The sequence below is a fragment of the Malus sylvestris genome, chromosome 15 (assembly GCF_916048215.2).
Source record: "Malus sylvestris chromosome 15, drMalSylv7.2, whole genome shotgun sequence".
Taxonomy (NCBI): Eukaryota; Viridiplantae; Streptophyta; class Magnoliopsida; order Rosales; family Rosaceae; genus Malus; species Malus sylvestris.
In genome coordinates, this window is record NC_062274.1 from 9,032,668 (window position 1) to 9,055,466 (window position 22,799).

The window sequence follows — 22,799 nt, forward strand, 5'->3', positions numbered from 1 at the left end:
CTCTCTGTCTCCAAAGTTGCATAAAAGAAAGTGTAGAAAAAAAGTGAGAACGGCAAAGCAATATATTTGGTAAGCCATCCACAAACCCTAAAACATAGGTCTCTTATTCCAATTAGGAAACTAAGAAAAATAATAAAATATCTTAGAAAATAAAATCCTAATTAAACTAGGAGAATCTGTCAAGTACTTGTCCAGTCACGTTCTAGCCTCAGATCTTCTCCAAATCCGGCCCAAGATCGCTTGTTTTAAAGATCAGGACATTACGAAGACATCTCCAGAAGGCCACGAAACCATCCAAAGTCATCTTGGGCTCCAAAAACGCAATTTAAGCCCAAAAACGTTATTTTCCAGCACTGCACATCGTTCCTTTATTTTATCGCCAGAAAATAACTGCTTGGTAGAAAAATCCCAAATTTTGATACAAATGCGCCAAGAGACACATGAACGTCCTCCAACTGGAATTACTCCAAAATTCGTCCATTTGGTCATATTTTTCTCTAGAGGAAGTCGAAAGTTCTATATTGAAAATGCAATTCAAAGTATCAAAATTCTTCTAAAATATTAACCAAAATATACTAAGAATAGGGTAAAATATATAATATAAAATCTACTCATCATAGGTAGAGAGATTTTTTAGTTTGACCGGTATACTGGATGGTACATCATGTGTCACTATACAAATTGTGAGATATATGTGCTAAAAAGTTAATAACTTAAAAAATAAAATTTCTCACCACTCCTATAAAAAACACGTGATGTACCACTTATATTCATGTCACAACTAAAAATTTCTTATGTTGGTAGGCAAGTTGCCGAACCATGTTAAATTTCTTGTGTTGTTATTTTCTCTGTTTATCTTTGCTTTAATTTTCCCATATCATCTTTTCCAACGGCACCGCAGTCAATCCGCTTTCGTTGCACAACAAATCTCCCATCAATATTTTATATTTTACATTCCCATTCGGATAGGGACTCACGTCAACATATTGAATGAAATATTTTTTTAGGGAGACTTTAGATGCGGTCCCTAATTATGAATAATCTTTGACTGAAACCTTGTTGTTTTTCAATTTTTGATCCAAGTCCCTAAAATTAATTGATAATTTATTTCTATGTACGTTACTATATTTTTTAAATTAAAAATTAAAATTTATAGTTGTTTATAGTAATGAGATTTTAAATAAAAAAACCATAATTTGTGGGATTAAAAATATTAAAATATAAATATACTATTGTGTGTGTGTGTGTGTGTATACATGGGTACATTCATAAAAAATAACCAAAAAATTATTGTATCAAAACATGGGTACATTCTTCAAAATGGGTACATTTAGCAAAAATAAAAATGGGTACAAATAAATAAAAAAATATGGGTACAATACAAATAAAACTTTAAAAAATATGGGCACAAAAAGAAATTAATATATGGGTACAAATTAAAATTGAAAGGAAAATTGGTACAAATTAAAAAAGGGTTGCAAATTAAAAATGGGTACAAACTTAAAATAAAAATATATGATAAAAAATTTAGCCATAAATATAAATATACTAATTGTAACATTTTTAATATTAAATGAATATATTTAGAAATAAAAAATATTTTATTATTGAAATAATTAATGATATTATTAATACAAATGACCTTGATCAAAAATTGAAAAGTAATAAGGTTTTAATCAATAGAGTAGTAAAAATAAGGATGAAAACCTAATTACTCCATTTTTTTATTCTGGTGCCAGTGATCTATAATCCTCATCTATTAAAATCAGAACAATGGTCACGAAGAAAGTGAAATATAGCCGCACTCAAGCTCCAGATGACATAGAAAAGGCAGTAGTGGATTCGATGACAGAGCGGTTGAATGGCCTGTCACCCCTGTCCCGTCACTGTTATATCAGCAAAGTTCCTGAGCGACTACGGTGCGTGAGGAAGAAGGCCTACACACCGCAAGCAGTCTCAATAGACCCACTCCACCATGAAGACAAAGACTTGTTATACATGGAAGAACACAAACAGAGGTACCTACAACATTTTCTACATCGGATTAGGGTAGAGACCAAGGAAGACTTGGAGGTTTATGTGAAGAAAATAATGGCCCAAGAAGCAAGACTGCGTGGTTGTTATGATGGAGAAGCCGGTGAGTTTAATAGTGATGAATTTGTAAGTATCATTTTAGTTGATGCCGCCTTCATCATTGAGCTCTTATTGAGGAACTTTTCCCAGCCTTCGGAGGATGATAATGACTGGATATTCACAAAACCATGGATGTTGCAAAATATAGTGCCTGACATGATTTTACTTGAAAATCAGCTGCCATTTTTCATTCTTGAATATCTGTTCACAGATGTCACTTCTAACTGGGATACAGCTAAGGTATTGCCTGATGAAGCTAATGATTCCCACTAGCTGTTGTACAACCTGGACGACAGAAGGAATACTCCCAGCCAGACAATCACATGTTTTCTGCCACCTTTATTGTTGTTTATTGCATGCTTGTATGTAAACTGTATATAAACCATGCTGCCATTGCAGCAGTGTAGAGTGGAATGATAAGTCATCAAAGACAATATTCTTTATGGTATCAGAGCCATCTGTCTAACGACAAAACCTCCTGCATCTGTTTCCTCCTTCCTCTAACCCAGCAAGCTCGCGACTGTATTTTTTTTCCTACCTTCCCTTCTTCTCAAATTTTCTTCCGCTTCCATGGCTGCTTCTTCTTCTCTTCTTACCAGCTCCCTTCCTAATATTTCCTATCTGGTTTCCATCAAACTTGATCGAACCAATTACATGTTGTGGCTTGCCCAGTTTAATCCCTTACTTAAAAGTAATGATCTTGTTGCCTATGTTGATGGTACAAAAACATGTCCAACCAAGTTTCTTGAGAATACTACTACTCTCAATCCCGAGTACGTAACTTGGCAGCGACAGGACCAACAATTGTTAAATTGGATTAACTCAACTTTGACACCCAATGTGCTTTCCATCGTCGCAACCTGTGACACATCCCGAGCTTCTTGGGATACTCTGAAAACACGTTTTGCTTCTCAATCTCGCACTCGTGTTCTTCAACTTAAGCACCATATGCAGTCCACTAAACGAGGTAACATGTCCATCACAGACTACGTTGATAAATTAACTAACTTTGTTGATCAACTGGCTCTTGCGGGAAAACATGTTGATGACGATGATCTTATGGAGCTGATTTTGAATGGTGTTGGTCCTGCTTTTGAAAGTATAGTTACTTCGGTTCAAGCAAGAGAAAATCCTATGAGTCTTGACGATATGGTTGCTTTGCTCTTAAGCGCTGAAAGCTGTATGGACGACTATAGCACTACTTTTAGTCCTGATCACACCACAACAGCTCTCTTTGCCCCTTCTGGCTCCACTCCCAATCATGGTCGTGGAACCACACTTCACCGAGGAAATGGTCGTACATCCTCATTCCGTCGTGGTGGTTTTCAAGGTCGTGGCTTTTTTCAAGGTCGCGATGCTGGTAATCCCTTTGTTGGCCGTCGTAGTGGTTCAAACAGTGGTTTGTTTCATGGTGGATCCGGTCGCGGCTCATTTCAGAATCAAGGACTTCTTCCTACATCAAATGCTGGTCTTCGTCGCTCTCCCTATCTTCCCAACCATGCTGCGCATGCCCCTTCTTCCTCTAATATTTGTAACTATTGTGGTGATCATCGTCATTCTACCGCCAATTGTTTCAAGTCTCCTTTTTCCGAAGGCCGTTATCCACAATCTCATGCTATGATGGCTGCCTTTCCTGTGGTTAATGCACGATCCCCTACATGGTATACCGACAGTGGCGCATCGTCACACATCACCAATGATTTAGCTAATTTGAGCCTCTCCACATAATATACTGGCTAGGACCAAGTCGCGGTTGGTAATGGTGCAGGTTTGTCTATAAAGCATATTGGTTCTGGTTTCGTGTCTCAATTTCCTTTAAATTCTGTGTTGCATTGTCCTTCTGCTTCTGCTAATCTACTGAGCGTTCATCGCTTTTGTTGTGATAATCATTGCTACTTCATTTTCACTCCTACTGATTTTTTCGTGAAGGATCTATCCACGGGGAAGACGCTTTTCCACGGCAAGAGTGAGAATGGATTGTATCCGTTTCGTGTGGGTTTGTCGAAGTTTCCTTTCAAGAACGTGGCATTATTTGGACAACGAACCTCTTCATTTATGTGGCATCAGCGTTTTGGTCATCCATCTCCTGCAATTTTTACAAAAATTATGTCCTCTATTCCTATTAAGGATTCTAAGTTCCCTCGTTTTTGCTCTTCTTGCCCATTGGGCAAAAGCACTAAATTACCTTTTGCTTTGTCTCCATCAGTTTCAGTTTGTCCTCTTCAATTGATTCATTGTGATGTTTGGACTTCACCAATTGCCTCTGTTAAGGGTTCCAAGTATTTTATAATAATTCTTGATGATTACTCTCGTTATACTTGGATATTTCCTATGAGATTTAAACATGAAGCTTTTTCTTATTTTCAAAAATTTAAATTGCTCGTTGAAAATCTTCTATCTATTCATACTGTTTATAAGATAAAATCTTTACAAACTGATGGTGGGGGTGAATTTATGAGTAAGGAATTTCAACAATTTTTAATTAATAATGGTATTGAGCACCGGTTAACATGCCCTCATACTCCTGAACAAAATGGTGTTGCTGAACGGAAACAACGCCATATTGTTGACATGGGTCTTACTTTACTTGCCACTGCTAAAATGCCTTCTTCTTTTTGGGTGGATGCTTTCAACACCTCAGTTTATTTAATTAACCGTCTTCCAGCACACCAATTGAATTATGTTTCGCCTTATGAAAAATTGTTTAGTCGCAAGCCCTCTTATTTATGTCTTCGTGTTTTTGGTTGCGCTTGCTTTCCCTATTTACGCCCTTATAATAAAAATAAATTGGAATTTCGTTCAAAACAATGTGTTTTCATTGGTTACTCACTTCATCATCAGGGCTATCGCTGTTATGATATGTCAAATGGACGAGTTTATTTGTCACATCATGTGGTTTTTGATGAGGAAACTTTTCCTTTCGACAACCCTACACAATTCTCCTCAGTCCTTCCGTCAGAAGCTTACTCTCCCGTGGTTATCACTCATTCTCCCTTACCACCAATCCCTCAGGTACCTTCATCATCTCATATTTCTATTCCTCATACTCTAACATCATCTTCTAGTGCAGCACCTCTCTTCCCCTTGCAACCTTCCTCAAGTTCACCATTGTCTACACCTTCACTTTCCTCGCCACCTCATTCTCAACCTGCTCCTGATAGCTCTGACAGTTTGATTTCCATTAATGAGGCTCCTCCACCTTCCTCCGCTTCTGCTCCCCATCCCATGCTAACTCGGTCTAAATCTGGCATTCGAAAACCAAACCCCAAATATGCTTTATTGACATCATTACAAGCTCCTGATTCTGAACCAACCTCGTTTCGCGAGGCAAATCAATTATCTCATTGGTGTGATGCAATGACATTGGAGTTTAAGGCCTTGAAAGCTGCTGGTACATGGGAGTTGGTACCTTCTTCAACTCCTACTCATGTTCTTCCTTGCAAGTGGGTCTATCACACAAAGAGGAAATCTGACGGTACAGTGGAGCGATATAAAGCTCGTCTTGTCGCCAATGGATTTCATCAAACGATGGGTGTTGATTACACGGAGACGTTTAGTCCGGTGGTTAAGCATGTTACCATTCGTCTGGTTCTTGCCCTTGCAGTTTCTTATAATTGGCCTATATGCCAACTTGATGTCCAAAATGCGTTTTTGCACGGGAATCTCTCTGAAGAAGTTTTCATGAAACAACCACATGGTTTTGAAGACCCCGAGTATCCTTATCATGTTTGTCGTTTACGCAAGTCCTTATATGGCTTGAAACAAGCCCCAAGAGCATGGTTTCATCGCTTTTTCTGAATATCTTTTTTATTTGGGTTTTGTGGCATCACAAGCAGATCATTCTCTCTTCATTTTTAATAATCATGGAGTGTATTTGATTCTTCTAATCTATGTTGACGACATCCTTATCACATGCAATCAATGCTCTCATGTTGACTCCCTTATCCATGCACTTGGTCAGAGTTTTTTTATGAAAGATTTGGGACCCCTCCATTTTTTCTTGGGTCTTGAAGCAACTCGTGGAGCTGATGGGTTACATCTAAAGCAGACAAAATATGTTCTCGATTTGTTGTAGCGTGTAGATATGTTGGACGCCAAGCCTTGTGCTACTCCAGCTCAATCTAGCTCCCCACTTCATTCTCTTCATGGTGTTCCCTTGCCTAATCCTACCAGCTACCGCAGTGTGGTTGGCGCTCTGCAATACTTAACCATCACCAGACCTGACATCACGTATGCAGTAAATCAGGTATGTCAGCATATGCACTAGCCCACCTCAGTTCATTGGATTGCAGTAAAACGCATCCTTCGTTACTTAAAAGGCACACCTGAGGACGGGCTTCAGTTTAGTCGCGGTGGTACTGATTTGGTTGGATTTTCAGACTCGGACTATGCCGGGGATCCAGATACTAGACGCTCCACTGGTGGTTTTTGCGTATATTTTGGTCCAAATTTAATATCTTGGAGCTTCAAAAAGCAACGCACAATTGCTCGTTCAAGTACCGAATCTGAATATCGGCAGTTGGCCATCACGGCAACTGAACTCGTTTGGATCCAACAACTGTTGCAGGAGCTTTGCATCTGTATTTTGACTCCTTTAATTTGGTGTGATAACACAAGCTCCATTGCATTGGCATCTAATCCCGTGTTCCATGCTCGAACAAAACATGTTGCTGTGGATTATCATTTTGTGCGTGAGCTTGTAGTGGCAAAGTCATTAAATGTCTATCATGTGTCTACTACTTTTCAGATTGCAAACATATTCACCAAGGGCTTATCTGCTGATCGTTTTCATTTCTTAAAGTCCAAGCTCGTTCGTCATCCGCTCATGAGCTTGCGGGGGATGATGAAGCTAATGATTCCCACTAGCTGTCCACTAATAATCCCACTAGTTGTTGTACAACCTGGACGACAGAAGGAATACTCCCAGCCAGACAATCACATGTTTTCTACCACCTTTATTGTTGTTTATTGCATGCTTGTATGTAAACTGTATATAAACCATGCTGCCATTGCAGCAGTGTAGAGTGGAATGATAAGTCATCAAAGACAATATTCTTTATTGCCTTCACTAGTAGAGCTTTCTTACAAGTTCTTCCAGAAGACGGTGCATTTACAGGGGCATGAAGACAACTTGAAGAACATAATTTCTTCTAGATTGGAAGTGAAACACTTTGTTGATTTGATAAGAACTTTACATCAACCATCTTCGAAGAGCTCACAAACTGGAGGGCCCACATCTTGCTGTAGTCCTAAGGTTAAACACTTCTGTGATGGTATAAGAGGATTTCTATCAACTAAGAAGCCACAAACGGAGAGGCCTCTAAATACACCATGCGCTAAGAAACTACACCAGGCTGGAGTCAAGCTTCAGGTCAGTTCGAGCAAAAATTTGTTTGATATAAACTTCAATAAAGGTATTTTGGAAATTCCACAAGTAGAAATACACGATTACACGGAGCTTACACTCAGAAATCTCCTTGCATTTGAACAATGCCATTGCACGGAGAATCACATACGTGATTATCTTCGCTTCATGGATGGTCTTGTAAACACCCCAATGGATGTCGATCTCCTTGTTGAGTATGGAATTTTTGTGAATACGCTCGGCGACAACAATAAGGTTTCTATTCTGATTAACAAACTTTGCGTTGGGGTTTCTTCGAACAACAAAAACTACTACTTTGCTGATCTTTCCAAGGACCTGAACAACTACTGTGGAAAGCCGTGGAACAAATCCAAGGCAAGCTTGAAACAAAAGTATTTCAACACACCTTGGGCAATGATTTCTGTCTTTGCAGCTGGTTTTCTCATCGTACTCACTATCGTACAAACAGTGTGTACTATCATCTCCGTCATTAATTAGTTAAGTATATCAACAATAAGTCTCATTAATTCGCCGTTTTCTCCTTATCCTTTACGTAGTATTTAATTTGCTTGTTTTATTTTTTGGTCTCTTTGTTCCATAGTGAGATTCATGCATGTTTGTGTTGTAGACATTTGTAAACCCTCTTGCTAATAAGAGCTGTACGGTTTGTTTTATGATTTGTGCTTAATTTCTCATCTATAAAGTATTATGTCAAAAGAGTTGTTGGAATGTCACATGCAGGTAGATAGGCCCATTGCAAAAGACACAACTATATATATATAGACAAACTTTCTCATCAATATGTAATACGAAAGCTTTTGTTTGTACTGTATGTTCTCTTACGAAGATTTTGCTCTTTTTCTTGAAAATAATGCTATCATTTTCTACTTTAGTATAAAGATAACGTTGATGGGTAAGACAATCAGTTGTTAAGGGAAAAAAGTTGATGGACATCGAACTCGTACCAGTCTATCAGCATAATTGTTGTTTATCATTACTGTAAAGTGTTATTTGTCATCCAACCACATGAACTAAGAAAAGAAAGATAAATATAGGGAGTAGTGGATCTAAATTTGTTTTGTTACGTTGGATCCAAATTCTTTTAGGAGTAGTGGATCCGCAAGCGTGTGGATCCAAATTTGTTCATCCGTAAAGTATGTACAAGATTATAGAAGTGGAGATGCTTTCTCTAATGCACATCAAAAGTTATACATCTGAAGAGCAGTCAAATCATTTAACCTAATTAGACCTAACAGATCTTATTCATTTATGTAACTTAAATGTGAACTTTTGATGTACACTAGAAAAAATTCATAGGAGATCCACTAGGCCCAAACCAAAGTCTCTTTAAAGGTCTTCGGAATATAAAGGCTCGTAATATTTATTTTGTTTCTAATGTCTATGTTCTCTCTTGAATTCCAAACTTTGCATAAATGGAAAATTGATTATTGACTATGTTCTATATTTGATTCGATGCTGAATCATCATCACTATTGACTATCTAACCAGGAGGAAATTTAGCCCAACCCAACAATACATAAATGGAAACCTTTTCGTATATTGGGCTTTGTGATTAGACCCAAATCTAACCCCCAATTTGTCCTCTTTCTTTCTATTGGGGATAAAAGAATGTCCAATTTATTTATTTATCTATTTTACCATAGATGTTACTACTCTAAGCTAGAAAAAGGAGATGGGGAGGATTTGAACCCCGAGGTGGGGGTGAAAGAATGCCTTATTCAACACTTTTAAAAATGTCCTATTTTTTAAGGTTACAATTTATTAAATAGTTAAATCTCGAAGATTTGCCTCATCTCATCTCATGCATACAATAAAGAAGAATGATGTAAGGAGCTTTTAACTCAAGTGGTTAAATGCAATATTCATGTACTCGATGCTCTAGGCTCAGTTTCTCACTCTTCCAATATGGCCTGTACCAAAAAAAAAACGAAAAAAAAAAGACACAAATGCTAGAAAAATGGCCTAGGCATGCATGGGTCGATAGAATATGAGCACAAGTGAAAGGGTATTTGTCCAGATGTTTGAGCCTAGATTGGTTTAGAAAAGTTTTATTGGAATATGTTTGGATGTTTAGTTTTTATGTGATTGAAATAGGGAATTGATCTTAGATTACTCACTTAAATTAAAATTGGGAGACAATGTTGGCTTCATACAATGATTCTAATTGGAGAATCGTATGGACTATTTGTCTATATAAAGGTGACATCTGCTCCCACAGTATTTGATCACTCATTATTGATCTAAAATCTATTGTTAGGTGAGCATTAAGAATCTAGTAGAGAGGATAACTTCGAAGATCATGGCTTCATATCTTCTTCATCGGCTTCTATAGGTTAGATTTAATCTTCCATGGGTAACCCCTTTACCCTTGTCCTTCCTTTATGTTTATCTCTCTCACTTCTCATCAAGCGAGAGAAAGACGTGTGACAATGTAAAGAGTTGTTTCATATAAAAAAAAAGTTAAGGAAATCGTACATAAACTTATAAAAAAAAAATTCGTGGTCAATTAATTTTAAAGGAAAGTCACAATTATAGAACGATAATAACGACGAAAGAGAACTCACCAAATTAAACAAAAAGATTAGCATGCAGAAAATTATGAGCCTCATGAAGGAATTTGGGCCCATCTAGTCCCAATGAACAATGCCAAACTGCAAAATCACCATCAGCTCAGCTATCATATCACGGGCAGAGTTGGTTCAACCGCCGAATTAAAGAGGGATGCATTTTTTATTTCTCGAAGATTTTAGTTTTTTTATGTTTGAATGGTATGACTCTGTTCTACAATTATTGGCCTCATGGCCTCAATTATATATGTCAATTAAATGAAAGGTCGTCTATCTCCACGTGAAGAGATCATTATTGCCAGATGACGTAACCCTGGTGATGTCACTTTGTTATTAATTGTTAAAAACCCAAAACCAAAGATCTTCCAACACGTATAGTTTTCCAACCACTCAAAAACCTCACGGATTGGTTACTTGTAATGAATATCACATTCCTTCAATTTGTACACAATTTGACTGTTTATGGTTTGAGTAAATTAATCTAACACTAGCAGTACTATGTTAAATTATAAAAATATCAATATACAAATTTGTGAAAATATCAATGTATTGATATCGGTTGCTTTTAATAGAAATTTGCTAAAAACGTGGACATTTAAAATGAAATTTTAGAAAATATCATATGGTAGTTTATCGATATTTTAATCGATATCTCGAGCATATCAATGAAGTCTATCGATTTTATCCGAAATTTAAGGGTTTCTCCGTTATCTTTTAAAGTTTAGACTTTACTCTCTTTCCATGATCCTTCTCTGATTTTTCTGACTTCCATTTTATCAAAGAAATTTCAAATACGGTAAATAATAGAAGTGGAGGATATGAAATGCCTAAAGTACCCTTGCAATCATATGGTTGTCTTTGCAGGAAAAATTTTAGGTGTGACGGGAATACGGATGAAACACTACGTGTTTTTATGCAAGTGGTGGAAAATTTTAATTTTTAAGTTATTAACCTTTTAACTCACATAACCCACCATTTATATAGGATCACGTGGTGTACCACTTCGTGTGACGAAAACACTGAAAAATCTCTCGACTTTGCAAGTCAAATTGAGGTTGCACGTCCATCCCACCACAAACATTGTCTAGGCTAAATCCTGTTAAAAGGCCAGTGACCCCATCCCACTGCAATTAGTATAAGATAGGATTCTCTTTGCGAGGATTACAGAGATCTTTTATTCTTGTTAATTCATTGTATATTATACGGTCAATTTTCATTAGATACTGTTTGTGTTTAATTTTAAATAATATAATATTAAATATTTTTTACCCCACGATCTACGATGAAATGACATAATTAAATAATTCCTGATATTTTCACAAAGAATATCCGGCAAGGATCCTATCTCAATTAGTATTGCGCTATAAGTGAAGGAATTATTTTTCGTCTTTTATCTTTGAGTCGTTTTAACACTTCTCTCATTAACATTATCAGCTATGAGGAAACTAAATTAATTGAGCACAGTAAGTGGGAAAAGTTTAGCTAGCACAAATCACATTCTGTCAGACTGTCCCTATCACATTTTGTTAGTATCATCCCTTATATTACTATTGTTTTTTGTCTTATTATCTTTACAAAAAAAATCAATATAAAATATTGACGTAGCTTAACTGTAACCGCACAAAGAGGGGACGAGATTCTATGAGAACTGGAAGGGCAGAGAAGTCAGATCATATGTGTTTATAGTCGAGGAAAGATTAGGATAGGTAACATGGGGTCATGACATTAATTTTATTCGGCCAATTAAAGCCCTTCTGCAAAAACATATTGAATAAAAATGCTTATATATAGCCAGCCCATCATTGTGTTTGTTAAAAGAAAATTTATTTTCATCTACCAGAAGATAGCAAGCAATTGTCTTTAGATTTCTTAGTCACCTACAAGAGGCAGATTAACCGTACAAACTTGCTTGTCTCCTCGTTTACAAAGCAGGTGCGAATTCGCTTTATTTATTTTCATTGTTGATAAAAAGAATTGTTATTTACATTTTAAAAATTTATCGCGCACTTATTTTCAAAGTAATTTTCACTTTCAAAACGTGTTAGACTTATTTTTAGTACCAAAATCAACTCACTTTTCAATTTATAATCTTTCATCTGGCTTGTTTCTTGTCCATTGCTATGTTTGCACATATCCATTATTTTGAAGCTTTTAGTTTCTTATTTACCGGTTAAGGGAATGCTGCAGCTTTCTTCTTGATATATTTTAGTTGAATTGTTTGACTATGTATGTGTTAAGTTTTAAGTTTTATAAATGTCCAATATTAAGTACAACAATGCACTGATATTATTTTCAATTAACCACTTACGTCTACTATATGAATTGTATTTGTATCGTGCTTGATGAATCTTAACAATTGGATACTGTTACCAAAAGACTTCACGTGTATATAGGAGTGAACTACTTACATTTAGATATAAGATTATTGATGTACTTCCCCATGTAGAATTCATATCCACTTGAGCAGTCGGTGATGAATTAAAGGGTTATGTCACAAACCCAAGGCGATGTCACGTCAGCTTGGTTTGTTTTTTTTTTATTGAATACATCAATATTTTAACACTAGGAAAAGAGGAAGTTTGTTTAAGCCACACAATGGGCAGCCTAATTTGGTATCGAATTTGTCATCTACGAGATTTTAACCTACGACCTCTCACTTATAAACGAAGAAGAATACTACCAGACCGTAATACTGAATGATAACTTGGTTTGTTAAATCAATTAATTTTTTATTTTTTTTTGACTTGTGTAAAGACATAAGATAAAAACGTTTTGCCCGTAGAGACATAAAAGTATTGCCGGTAGAGACATGATTTCTAATCATTGTATAGAGGGACAACTTAATGATTTGCTTTTTTTTTTTTTTTTAATTGTCGAAAATTGTTGGTTTTACTGGGTTGTCTTATTTCTTTTTGTTGTTGCCAAAATATCAAAGAACCCTACTCTTTCCAATTGCGTAGTGGCTCATGATAGGCCATGAATGCGAAAAAATTAAAACCCGTAGTGGCTCGTTATAAGTCAGGATGCCACAATATTGACCAATGGTGTATAGACTTTGCCTACCCTATGGATGGCAACAGTTTGGTTTGAGGACGAAAATACCATATTCATTCTTATAACTATGAAAATTAACCATATCCATAACCACAAATTAACCATCAGGTATTATCCATAATCATACCTACTGGGTAACATATTTCTCATTGATTAACGGTTATATCTATTCTTATTAATACAAAAAATATATTCGTTCAATTAACGCATGACAATTTGGTAAATATTAATTTCGTCATTAAATATTTGATGTATAAAATGATTTAATGAGGGAATCTTGTGGAGTATAAAAATTAAAATTAAACATTAATAATTTTGGCTAATCTTTGATATCTCCCATAAGTACCATTGAATTCTCATAGATTTTGATTCATATCAAAACTTATGAACTTTCTCACAAAGTGCAACTCACATAATGCAATTTTTGTATTTACACTCAAAGTAAGGGATTTGGTGAATAATGAATATACATGTGTGTGTGTATTTTTTAATACTTTAATATTATGAATAATTATATTATATATTATTCGTTTCGGATTCGGGGACAAATACAGATTGGGGACCCCTATAACTATATCCAAAATCATAACCGAATAATATTCACAGGTTTTCCCCACACTCAAAATATACCCGAATTTTCATATTTAAATCCAATCTATTCGGACGGTTATCCATGGTGAACAAGTTTAACGGTTAGAATTGACATCCTTACGTGGTTGGGCTTTAGTCGGTCATAAAAAAAGTATTTCCAGTTTGTGGATTTTATCAACCTTCCATATTGTTTGGGTTAGTCCCTTCCCATGATAGTCATGAGATTGATTTTGTGGTTTTTTATAAAAATCAAATAAAAATAAAAATACATACGTATATATACATATATATATATATAATAAGGCTTTTAAGGGAAGGAATTTTCATTTTTTTAAAATGAGGATTAGTTGTGAGGTCAAGTCCAAATCGAACTTTAACAATTCGAATAGTCTTTTTTGTAAGTTTCGATTCATAGATTATCCTTGCAAAAGTTCAATTCAATCCTAAATCATTTGCCTGATTAATTATCTGATGAAATTTCAATTTTTGTTAGAGAACAAATTGTTCGTCAATTTGTTTTTGTACTAAATTAGATGCCTCAAATATTATCGATTTGACTAATATTTTGTAAAGATGATTTATGAGGTGCAACCTAAAAAATAGAGAGTTCAGATTGTTAAAGTTCGATGTGGTGTGAGCCCTACGACTAATCACTGTTTTTTTTAAATAAGAATAAATGGAGATCCCTATGGATATATATCCGAACATCTTTTTGACATAAAAGTGTATTATGATTTTTTTTTTAACAAACGATATTATCTACACTAAAAGGTCGGAGAAGTGGGCTAAGTCTCACAATGGGTTAGCAATAATACGGTTCAAATTTACCTTTGACGAAAATCGAACCTAAAATCTCTTACTTATTAGTGAAAAAATATACTACTAGACCGTAGTACTAAGTGATATTCGTATTAAGGTTTTAACTACTGACTAGGAGCCGCATCTCTCAATTATTCATCTCCCTCTCGGAGGAAACATAGATATAGAAGCCGCATCTCTTGCGGTACAAGAATAGTAAACGAATCCTAGACTAACTACTGACTAGGAAATACAATAAAATCTCCAATCAATATTTACATTCCTATTCGAATAGGGACTCTCTCAACATATTGAGTGAAATATTTTAAGATTATGGTGCCAGCGATCTATAATCCTCATCAATTCATTCTCATCTATTGAAATCAGAACCATGGTCACGAAGAAAAAGAAATCTAGCCGCACTCAAGCTCCAGATGACATAGAAAAGGCAGTAGTGGATTCGATGACAAACCAGTTGAATGGCCTCTCACCCCTGTCCCGTCAATGTTGTATCAACAAAGTTCCTGAGCGACTACGGTGCGTGAAGAAGAAGGCCTACACACCGCAAGCAGTCTCAATAGGCCCACTCCACCATGAAGACAAAGACTTGTTATACATGGAAGAACACAAACAGAGGTACCTACAACATTTTCTACATCGGATTAGGGTAAAGACTAAGGAAGACTTGGAGGTTTATGTGAAGAAAATAGTGGCCAAAAAAGCAAGCCTGAGTGGTTGTTATGATGGAGAAGCCAGTGAGTTTAATAGTGATGAATTTGTAAGTATCATATTAGTTGATGCCGCCTTCATCATTGAGCTCTTATTGAGGAGCTATTACCAGCCTTCGGAGGATGATAATGACTGGATATTCACAAAACCATGGATGTTGCAAAATATAGCGCCTGACATGATTTTACTTGAAAATCAGCTGCCATTTTTCATTCTTGAATATCTGTTCGCAGATGTCGGTTCTAACTGGGATAATGCTGAGGAACTGCCTTCACTAGTAAGGCTTTCTTACGTGTTCTTCCAGAAGACGGTGCATTTACAGGGGAATGAAGACAACTTGAAGGACATAATTTCTTCTAGATTGGAAGTGAAACACTTTGTTGATTTGATAAGAACTTTACATCAACCATCTTCGAAGAGCTCACAAACTGGAGGGCCCACATCTTGCTGTAGTCCTAAGGTTAAACACTTCTGTGATGGTATAAGAGGATTTCTATCAACTAAGAAGCCACAAACGGAGAGGCCTCTAAATACACCATGCGCTAAGAAACTACACCAGGCTGGAGTCAAGCTTCAGGTCAGTTCGAGCAAAAATTTGTTTGATATATCATTCAATATTAATAAAGGTATTCTGGAAATTCCACAAGTAGAAATACACGATTACACGGAGCTTACACTCAGAAATCTCCTTGCATTTGAACAATGCCATTGCACGGAGAATCACATACGTGATTATCTTCGCTTCATGGATGGTCTTGTAAACACCCCAATGGATGTCGATCTCCTTGTTGAGCATGGAATTTTTGTGAATACGCTCGGCGACAACAATAAGGTTTCTATTCTGATTAACAAACTTTGCGTTGGGGTTTCTTCGAACAACGAAAACTACTACTTCGCTGATCTTTCCAAGGACCTGAACAACTACTGTGGAAAGCCGTGGAACAAATCCAAGGCAAGCTTGAAACAAAAGTATTTCAACACACCTTGGGCAATGATTTCTGTCTTTGCAGCTGGTTTTCTCATCGTACTCACTGTCATACAAACAGTGTGTACTATCATCTCTGTCATTAATTAGTTAAGTATATCAACAATAAGTCTCCTTAATTCGCCGTTTTCTCCTCTTCCTTTACGTAGTATTTAATTTGCTTGTTTTATTTTTTCATCTCGTTGTTCCATGGTGAGATTCATGCATGTTTGTGTTGTAGACATTTGTAAACCCACTTGCTAATAAGAGCTGTACGGTTTGTTTTATGATTTGTGCTTAATTTCTCATCTATAAAGTATTCTGTCAAAAGAGTTGTTGGAATGTCACATGCAGGTAGCTAGGCCCATTGCAAAAGACACAACTATATATATATAGACAAACTTTCTCATCAGTATGTAATACGAAAGCTTTTGTTTGTACCGTATGTTCTCTTACGAAGATTTTCCTCTTTTTCTTGAAAATAATGCTATCATTTTCTACTTTAGTATAAAGATAACGTTGACGGGTTAGACAATCAGTTGTTAAAGGAAAAAAGTCGATGAAAATCGAACTCGTACCGGTCTATCAGTATAACTGTTTTTCATCGTTACGGTAAAGTGTTATTTGTCATCCAACCACAAGAACTAATAAAGAAGGATAAATATAGGGAGTAAAGTAATGGATCTAAATTTGTTTTGGTAAGTTCAGGGGCAGAGGCACTCTAAGGCCACCATAGGCCAAGGCCTACCCTCATAAAGGACCCCCCAACGAACCTTTCTAAATAATTATGTATTATATTTAGATAAACTTAATATTATACTTCTTTTAGTTTACACAAAACTCTTAATTGCTATTCACTAATAGTTAAAATAAGAAGTCTTTTTTTCTTTTCAATCCCAACAACGCTCGTCCTAAAATAAATTTACAATCTTATTTTATAAACAAATCAATAGCTCTTAAAATTAAAATCTAAAGTCTAGTTTAGTTTTATAAAAAAAATATTCTTTTACATTGCCAACTGAAGAATAATAAACTTTGAGTTTCTCCTTCTCCGCTTCTTGAAATTTTATATATTTTATCTTTGCTCTCTTTAACTTTTTACTAAATTTTTAAAATTTCATATATTTTGTTCACCAAATTCCCAATCCATAATTTTCATTTTTTGTTCAGAAATTCCCAATCTATTCTATATTGACTTGGAGTGATGCTATATATAGCTTCTACTTGAGCCATATTTTGTGACCACATGATTGTATAGTACTTAATGGTTGGACTACTTCTTTAAATCACCAAAGAAGAAATTCAATCGTCAACGGGGTCACATTATGTGGTTTCTAAAATATGGTCTAAAAACATAGTATCCCTAGCATTTTTCATTGACTTGAGAATGGAAGGTTAACTTCGACATAGAAAAAACATTTAGAGCCTAAAAAATAATTAGCTCACAACTCCAAGCATGCATTATTTAATTTTTTTCATATTTATGTGAGGCGCCTCCTCACCTAAAATCTTGGCGCCGCTACTAGGTACGTTGGATCCAAATTCTTTTAGGACTAGTGGATCCGCAAGCATGTGGATCTAAATTTGTTCATCGACGTAAAGTATGTACAAGATTATAGAAGTGGAGATGCTTTCTCTAATGCACATCAAAAGTTATACATTTGAAGAGCAGTAAAATCATTTAACCTAATTAGACCTAACAAATCTTATTCAGATATGTAATTTAAATGTGAACTTTTGATGTACACTAGAGAAAATTCATAGGAGATCCACTAGGCCCAAACCAAAGTCTCTTTAAAGGTTTCAGAATATAAGGGCTCATAATATTTATTTTGTTTCTAATGTCTACGTTCTCTCTTGAACTCCAAACTTTGTGTCATTTAGTAATACGATCTAGTGATATTTTTTTTTACCTGTAACTTTAAGTGAGAAGTCTAAAGTTTGATTCTCACCAAATGCGAATTTAAACCATATTATTAATAGTCCACATAATTTGGAGACAATGTGATTTCGTACAATGATTCAAATATAAAAATCGTAGGAATTATTTGTCTATAGGAAAGTGACATATGCTCTCACATAATTTGACCGCTCATTATTGAACTAAAATCTATTGTTGCATGAGCATTGGGAATCTGGCAGAGATGAGAAGGTCAGTCAACTTTGAAGATCATATTTATCTTACATGAATAACTCCCAACTATAATGTATTATGGATTTCACACGGGTTGGAAGCCAACTCTATGCATAAGAAAATTTGTCCTTGTAACCGCATATATATCTTTTTATTGTCTCTCTCACATCACGTGAGAGAAACATATGGCAATGTAAAGAGTTGCCTCACATTAAAAAATTTAGAAATCGTACGTAAACTTATAAAATTTTGATTACTTTTCGTTGTCAATTAATTTAAGAGTGAAACTCCAATTATCCAAACAATGACACTTATGAGTCTCATAGAGAAATTTGGGCCCATTCGGCCCCCAGAGTTGAACAATGCCAAACTGCAAAATCACAATCAGCTAAGCTATCAGATCACGGGCAGAGTTGGTTCAACTGCAGAAATAATGGTACAAATCATACTGCAGAGTGCAGAAATTAGGGTTTATATCATTCATGTGGTCCTCCACTCCCTCATTGCCAAGAGTTTAATGACCTATCTTCATCTTCAGCCGCCCAAGATGCAGAAAGTGAAAATTCTAGAATGCATAGATGCATAACATATGCAGATGGTGTTTTACTACAGTCAGTGGCGAAGCCAGGATTTGCCGAGGGGAGGGGCGAAATTCAAAAGAGTGCAAGGTTCAATCGAAACGGTTGCCTTCACATTGGAGAGGGCAAAGTTTTGAATCAATATTCATAACAGAAAACAGTCTATCCACCAAATCGGTTGTAAACGGTAAAATCAAAGCCATGTAAGAAGCTTAAATTGGTAAGAATTAGATTCTAAAAAACATTAGGCGCTAGTCAGGCAGCGGACTGGGGCCTACCAATTAGGCGCCTAGGCGAGATTTAGGTAGGAGCTTAGATGGATTTAAATGTGTTTTATTGTAAAATAAGTATTACACGATATTTACATTATTTTTAAAAAATTAATACAACATTTATAGATAATGTGAGAGTTTAAGATAAATACGTTGGGGTTTTAAAAAGAGGGAAAAAATACATACAAGAATAATAAATAAAAAAAGAAAAGAGAAGAGAGAAATGGGTTAACAAACCACATAAGTTGATTCTTTTTTAAACGTTTGATTTGGATTTAATTTGTCAACATAAGTCTAGCGATATACGACTTGTTGGTGATTGAACTATGTAAAAAGTAGTTATGCTCATTTATAAGTGTGTTTACGCTAAAAGTGCATTCATTAGTTTATTCAATATCTAAATGCTTCTTCGTGAACGACTTCCTGAAGAATAATCTGACAAAAAGCACTTCGAGAACTTAGAAAGATGTAAATTTTTATGGCAGATGTAACTAAAAGTGCTCTTTAGCCATTCCAATGGCATTGCCCAACAGGTCCATTATACATACATGCATAAAAAAAGGAAAACTTTGGAGGAGGAAGCCGAGAGGTAACGGGGACAAGTGGTCCTCCCATCATATTTTAATATTTGTTTTTCAAATTAAGCCCAAATGCCCAAACACACCGTTTCACTTATTTTAATATTAAATTTTTTTTCTTCAAGTTTTCCCTTCCCTGCGCAGCCATGAAGAACTGCTGCAGTTGTAGCAATTGTGAGCTGCAATCCGGCGAAACCAGAGGTGCTATGGGGCAGCAAACCATGATTTCTGGGCATGTTTTCCTGTGAGAGGAGGGGCGGAACCCTCCCGGGCCTTAACAGCTTCGCCGCTGCACGCGCAGCGTTTGTGCAGCTGCAGCAAAAAACATGGCTTCATTTCCGGCGAGAGGAGGGGCGGGTACTCGCTCCTGGGCTTCATTTCCGACGAGGGGAGTGGCGGCCGCCACTCCTCGCCCTCACGTGGCTTCGCCACTGACTACAGTGACAAAACAATTATGCTTATGCACATTAGCGCGGATTCGATCCTTTTCGATTTCCTCACTCATAACAAATAACTATTTAACCAACTAACGTTATCGCTCTACTAAAACATGCAAAACATATATTGTTGAATTTAACTGATAAATCTACGCTGAAAATTTTGAAAAAAAAAATTAACAGGTCGATATGATTTACTTGGAAGGCAATGTATTTCATCAGTGCTATAGTTTATGGTCTTCCATTTTACTTGTATAAGTGAGAAATATGAAGTTTTAAATTCTCGTAAATTACAAATCCGATACTAATTGATCAAGCTGAGTTATTGTGTGATTTACTCCAATCCATATCGTTGTGTATAAGTACAATATACACAAATATACATTGTTATACAGTAGGACTCTCTATAGCTCTCCTGCAGTTGACCTCTCGGTGTTGATTTGGATTGGCCAACCATTTTAGGTAAAACTAATTATTTTTTAGGTTGCAGTTGGGTTTGTAATTAATGAAAATTGAGTTAGTTAATTAATTAGTTCAACTAATTTGTACTTATTTCCTAATAAGCCCCTACAATTGTATATAAAACTAATAAGCAATACACACATGCAATTGTGCAAGCGCAGCTTGTTGGACCCACCCACCGACCCATTGGTTGTTTATGTTTAATCACACCACCTTCATCGAAGAATTCATGGGTGCCAACTTCGCGAAATGTCAAGGGAATGACCAAAGCCAGTTGTCAATGGTCAAATTTCTCCCCACCGACACTACCAATACGATACGGACTCTTTTGTCTTCTGCTTCCAGAAGAGATACTTTATCGATGAGATGAGATTTTCATTTTACACTTTAATTCTCAATACTTTTATTTTGTAACGCATAATGACGAGCAAAGAGGGCGAATAATTGATTTGCATGGTAATTCAATCACACCACATGCGTCGTTTTTGCGATCAAACTCGTGTATTGAGTCCCAATTTCCATGTCATTCGATTACGCTCTGATCCCCTATTTATAATCTACAAGTACTATAGTGACAAACCGAGAGTGAGAATAACATTTGCTTTGATAAACCATGCCAACTTTGCATAGTGGGATTGGCTAGAAGGTTCAGGTAGAATCCAATCAATAAGAGTATACCAAATGTCAATTAGGCATAAAAAGTTGGAGAGTAGCGTTTATTAAACAAAAACAAAAGTGAAAGGTTAAAAGTCGAAAAAGCACAAACTTTTTGAAAGAGACTGTATGTGTATGTGTGGGAGGTGGGTCATGAGTCACATATTACTTGGTGCCGGATTCACGAAGAATTGGCGGTGATGGTGGTGGATCCTCATATCATGGAGGAGGAAGGGAACCAGTGGGCTCCCTTCCAATTGACAGTTGTTGTCCACAATCCTAAAGAAGACAATATGGTTCTTTTTACTCACCGTTGTCTACAACCAGAAGAATAAAAAGCAAAGCATGCAACGCTTGATAAGTATGATTAATTGTGTTAATGCATGTCACATCCTTATTTTTATCAACATTCTTTTAATTACGTAATAAGATTTGGATTGAACCACACAATAAATTTGTAAATTTAAGTCTAACTTGAAATTTTATTCTTACAATTAGAGAGAATATCACAAACATTACGTAATGTCAATGGCATGAAACAGTCAATTTAACAGCAAAGAATGGGCATTTACAATGGCTGAACTCACCCTAGGCCATATAGCCCACCCTAGCCATATTGTACCTCTGCCCTTGGTTGCTTGTTTTCAAGTTAAGAATTCATCGTAAAACCGATAGACAATTTGGTGAATAACCCAGCTGCTTATAAGGATATGCAAAGTTCATCCTTTTTTTTTTCCAACGTAAAATTCAATTTCAATATATTTTATGGGGTCACTTAACAAAAGAAAATTTAAGCCATGGGTTTATGACATTTTTGCATTTCTGTCTCTTAGTACGTGCTTTGAATAAAAGAGTCGTCAAAAGTGGCATGGGAGGTCGTTTTCAGTTAATTCTCGTCGCTTTCTTTTGATAACCTCCAAGCTTGTTTGGACTTCCGTCTATCGTATATGTCGCACGCAGGTCTTGCTTAGCCACGACTTAATCATCCTTATAATCTGGAACTCTCTTTTTGTCTTTAGATTATAAGTCCAACTATGTCCAAATTTGGATCCGCGTTAAAAATAGTTGGAAATAACATGAAAAAGCATACAAACCAAAACTGTAATCAACCTAAGTAGGAGCGGACACGGTTCAGTTTGGAGGAGCGGTGTCGCTCCAGGAAAACAAGCGACTACTAAGTACACATATTTTGTGTTTTGTTCATCTATATACATACGAGTATTTCTTTGCTCCTTACAAGCTAATTATAAACCGACACATATGCAAAACTAACCTATCATAATCACAAGGAAAAGCTTACGCACACCCATCAAACTGTGATTTGTCTGTCCGAGAAAACATAACTCACAACCCTAAAAAGGACCGTAACATGCCAACGATCCAAGCAACTTAAGAATCAAACAACTAACTAATAACTATAGCCTTGTGATATTAAATAGATGACCAAACATGCTTTGCATCA

At 35.9% G+C, this 22,799-nt stretch overlaps 1 protein-coding gene across 1 annotated transcript; it reads left to right on the plus strand.

Moving 5' to 3' along the window:
• Positions 1-11,947: 11,947 nt before the first annotated feature.
• Positions 11,948-16,333, plus strand: LOC126602635 (UPF0481 protein At3g47200-like). The gene is made up of 2 exons (XM_050269554.1): positions 11,948-12,018; positions 14,873-16,333. The coding sequence occupies exon 2, from the start codon at positions 14,921-14,923 to the stop codon at positions 16,331-16,333; it is 1,413 nt and encodes a 470-aa protein (XP_050125511.1). The 5' UTR covers positions 11,948-12,018; positions 14,873-14,920.
• The last annotated feature ends 6,466 nt before the right edge of the window (positions 16,334-22,799 follow it).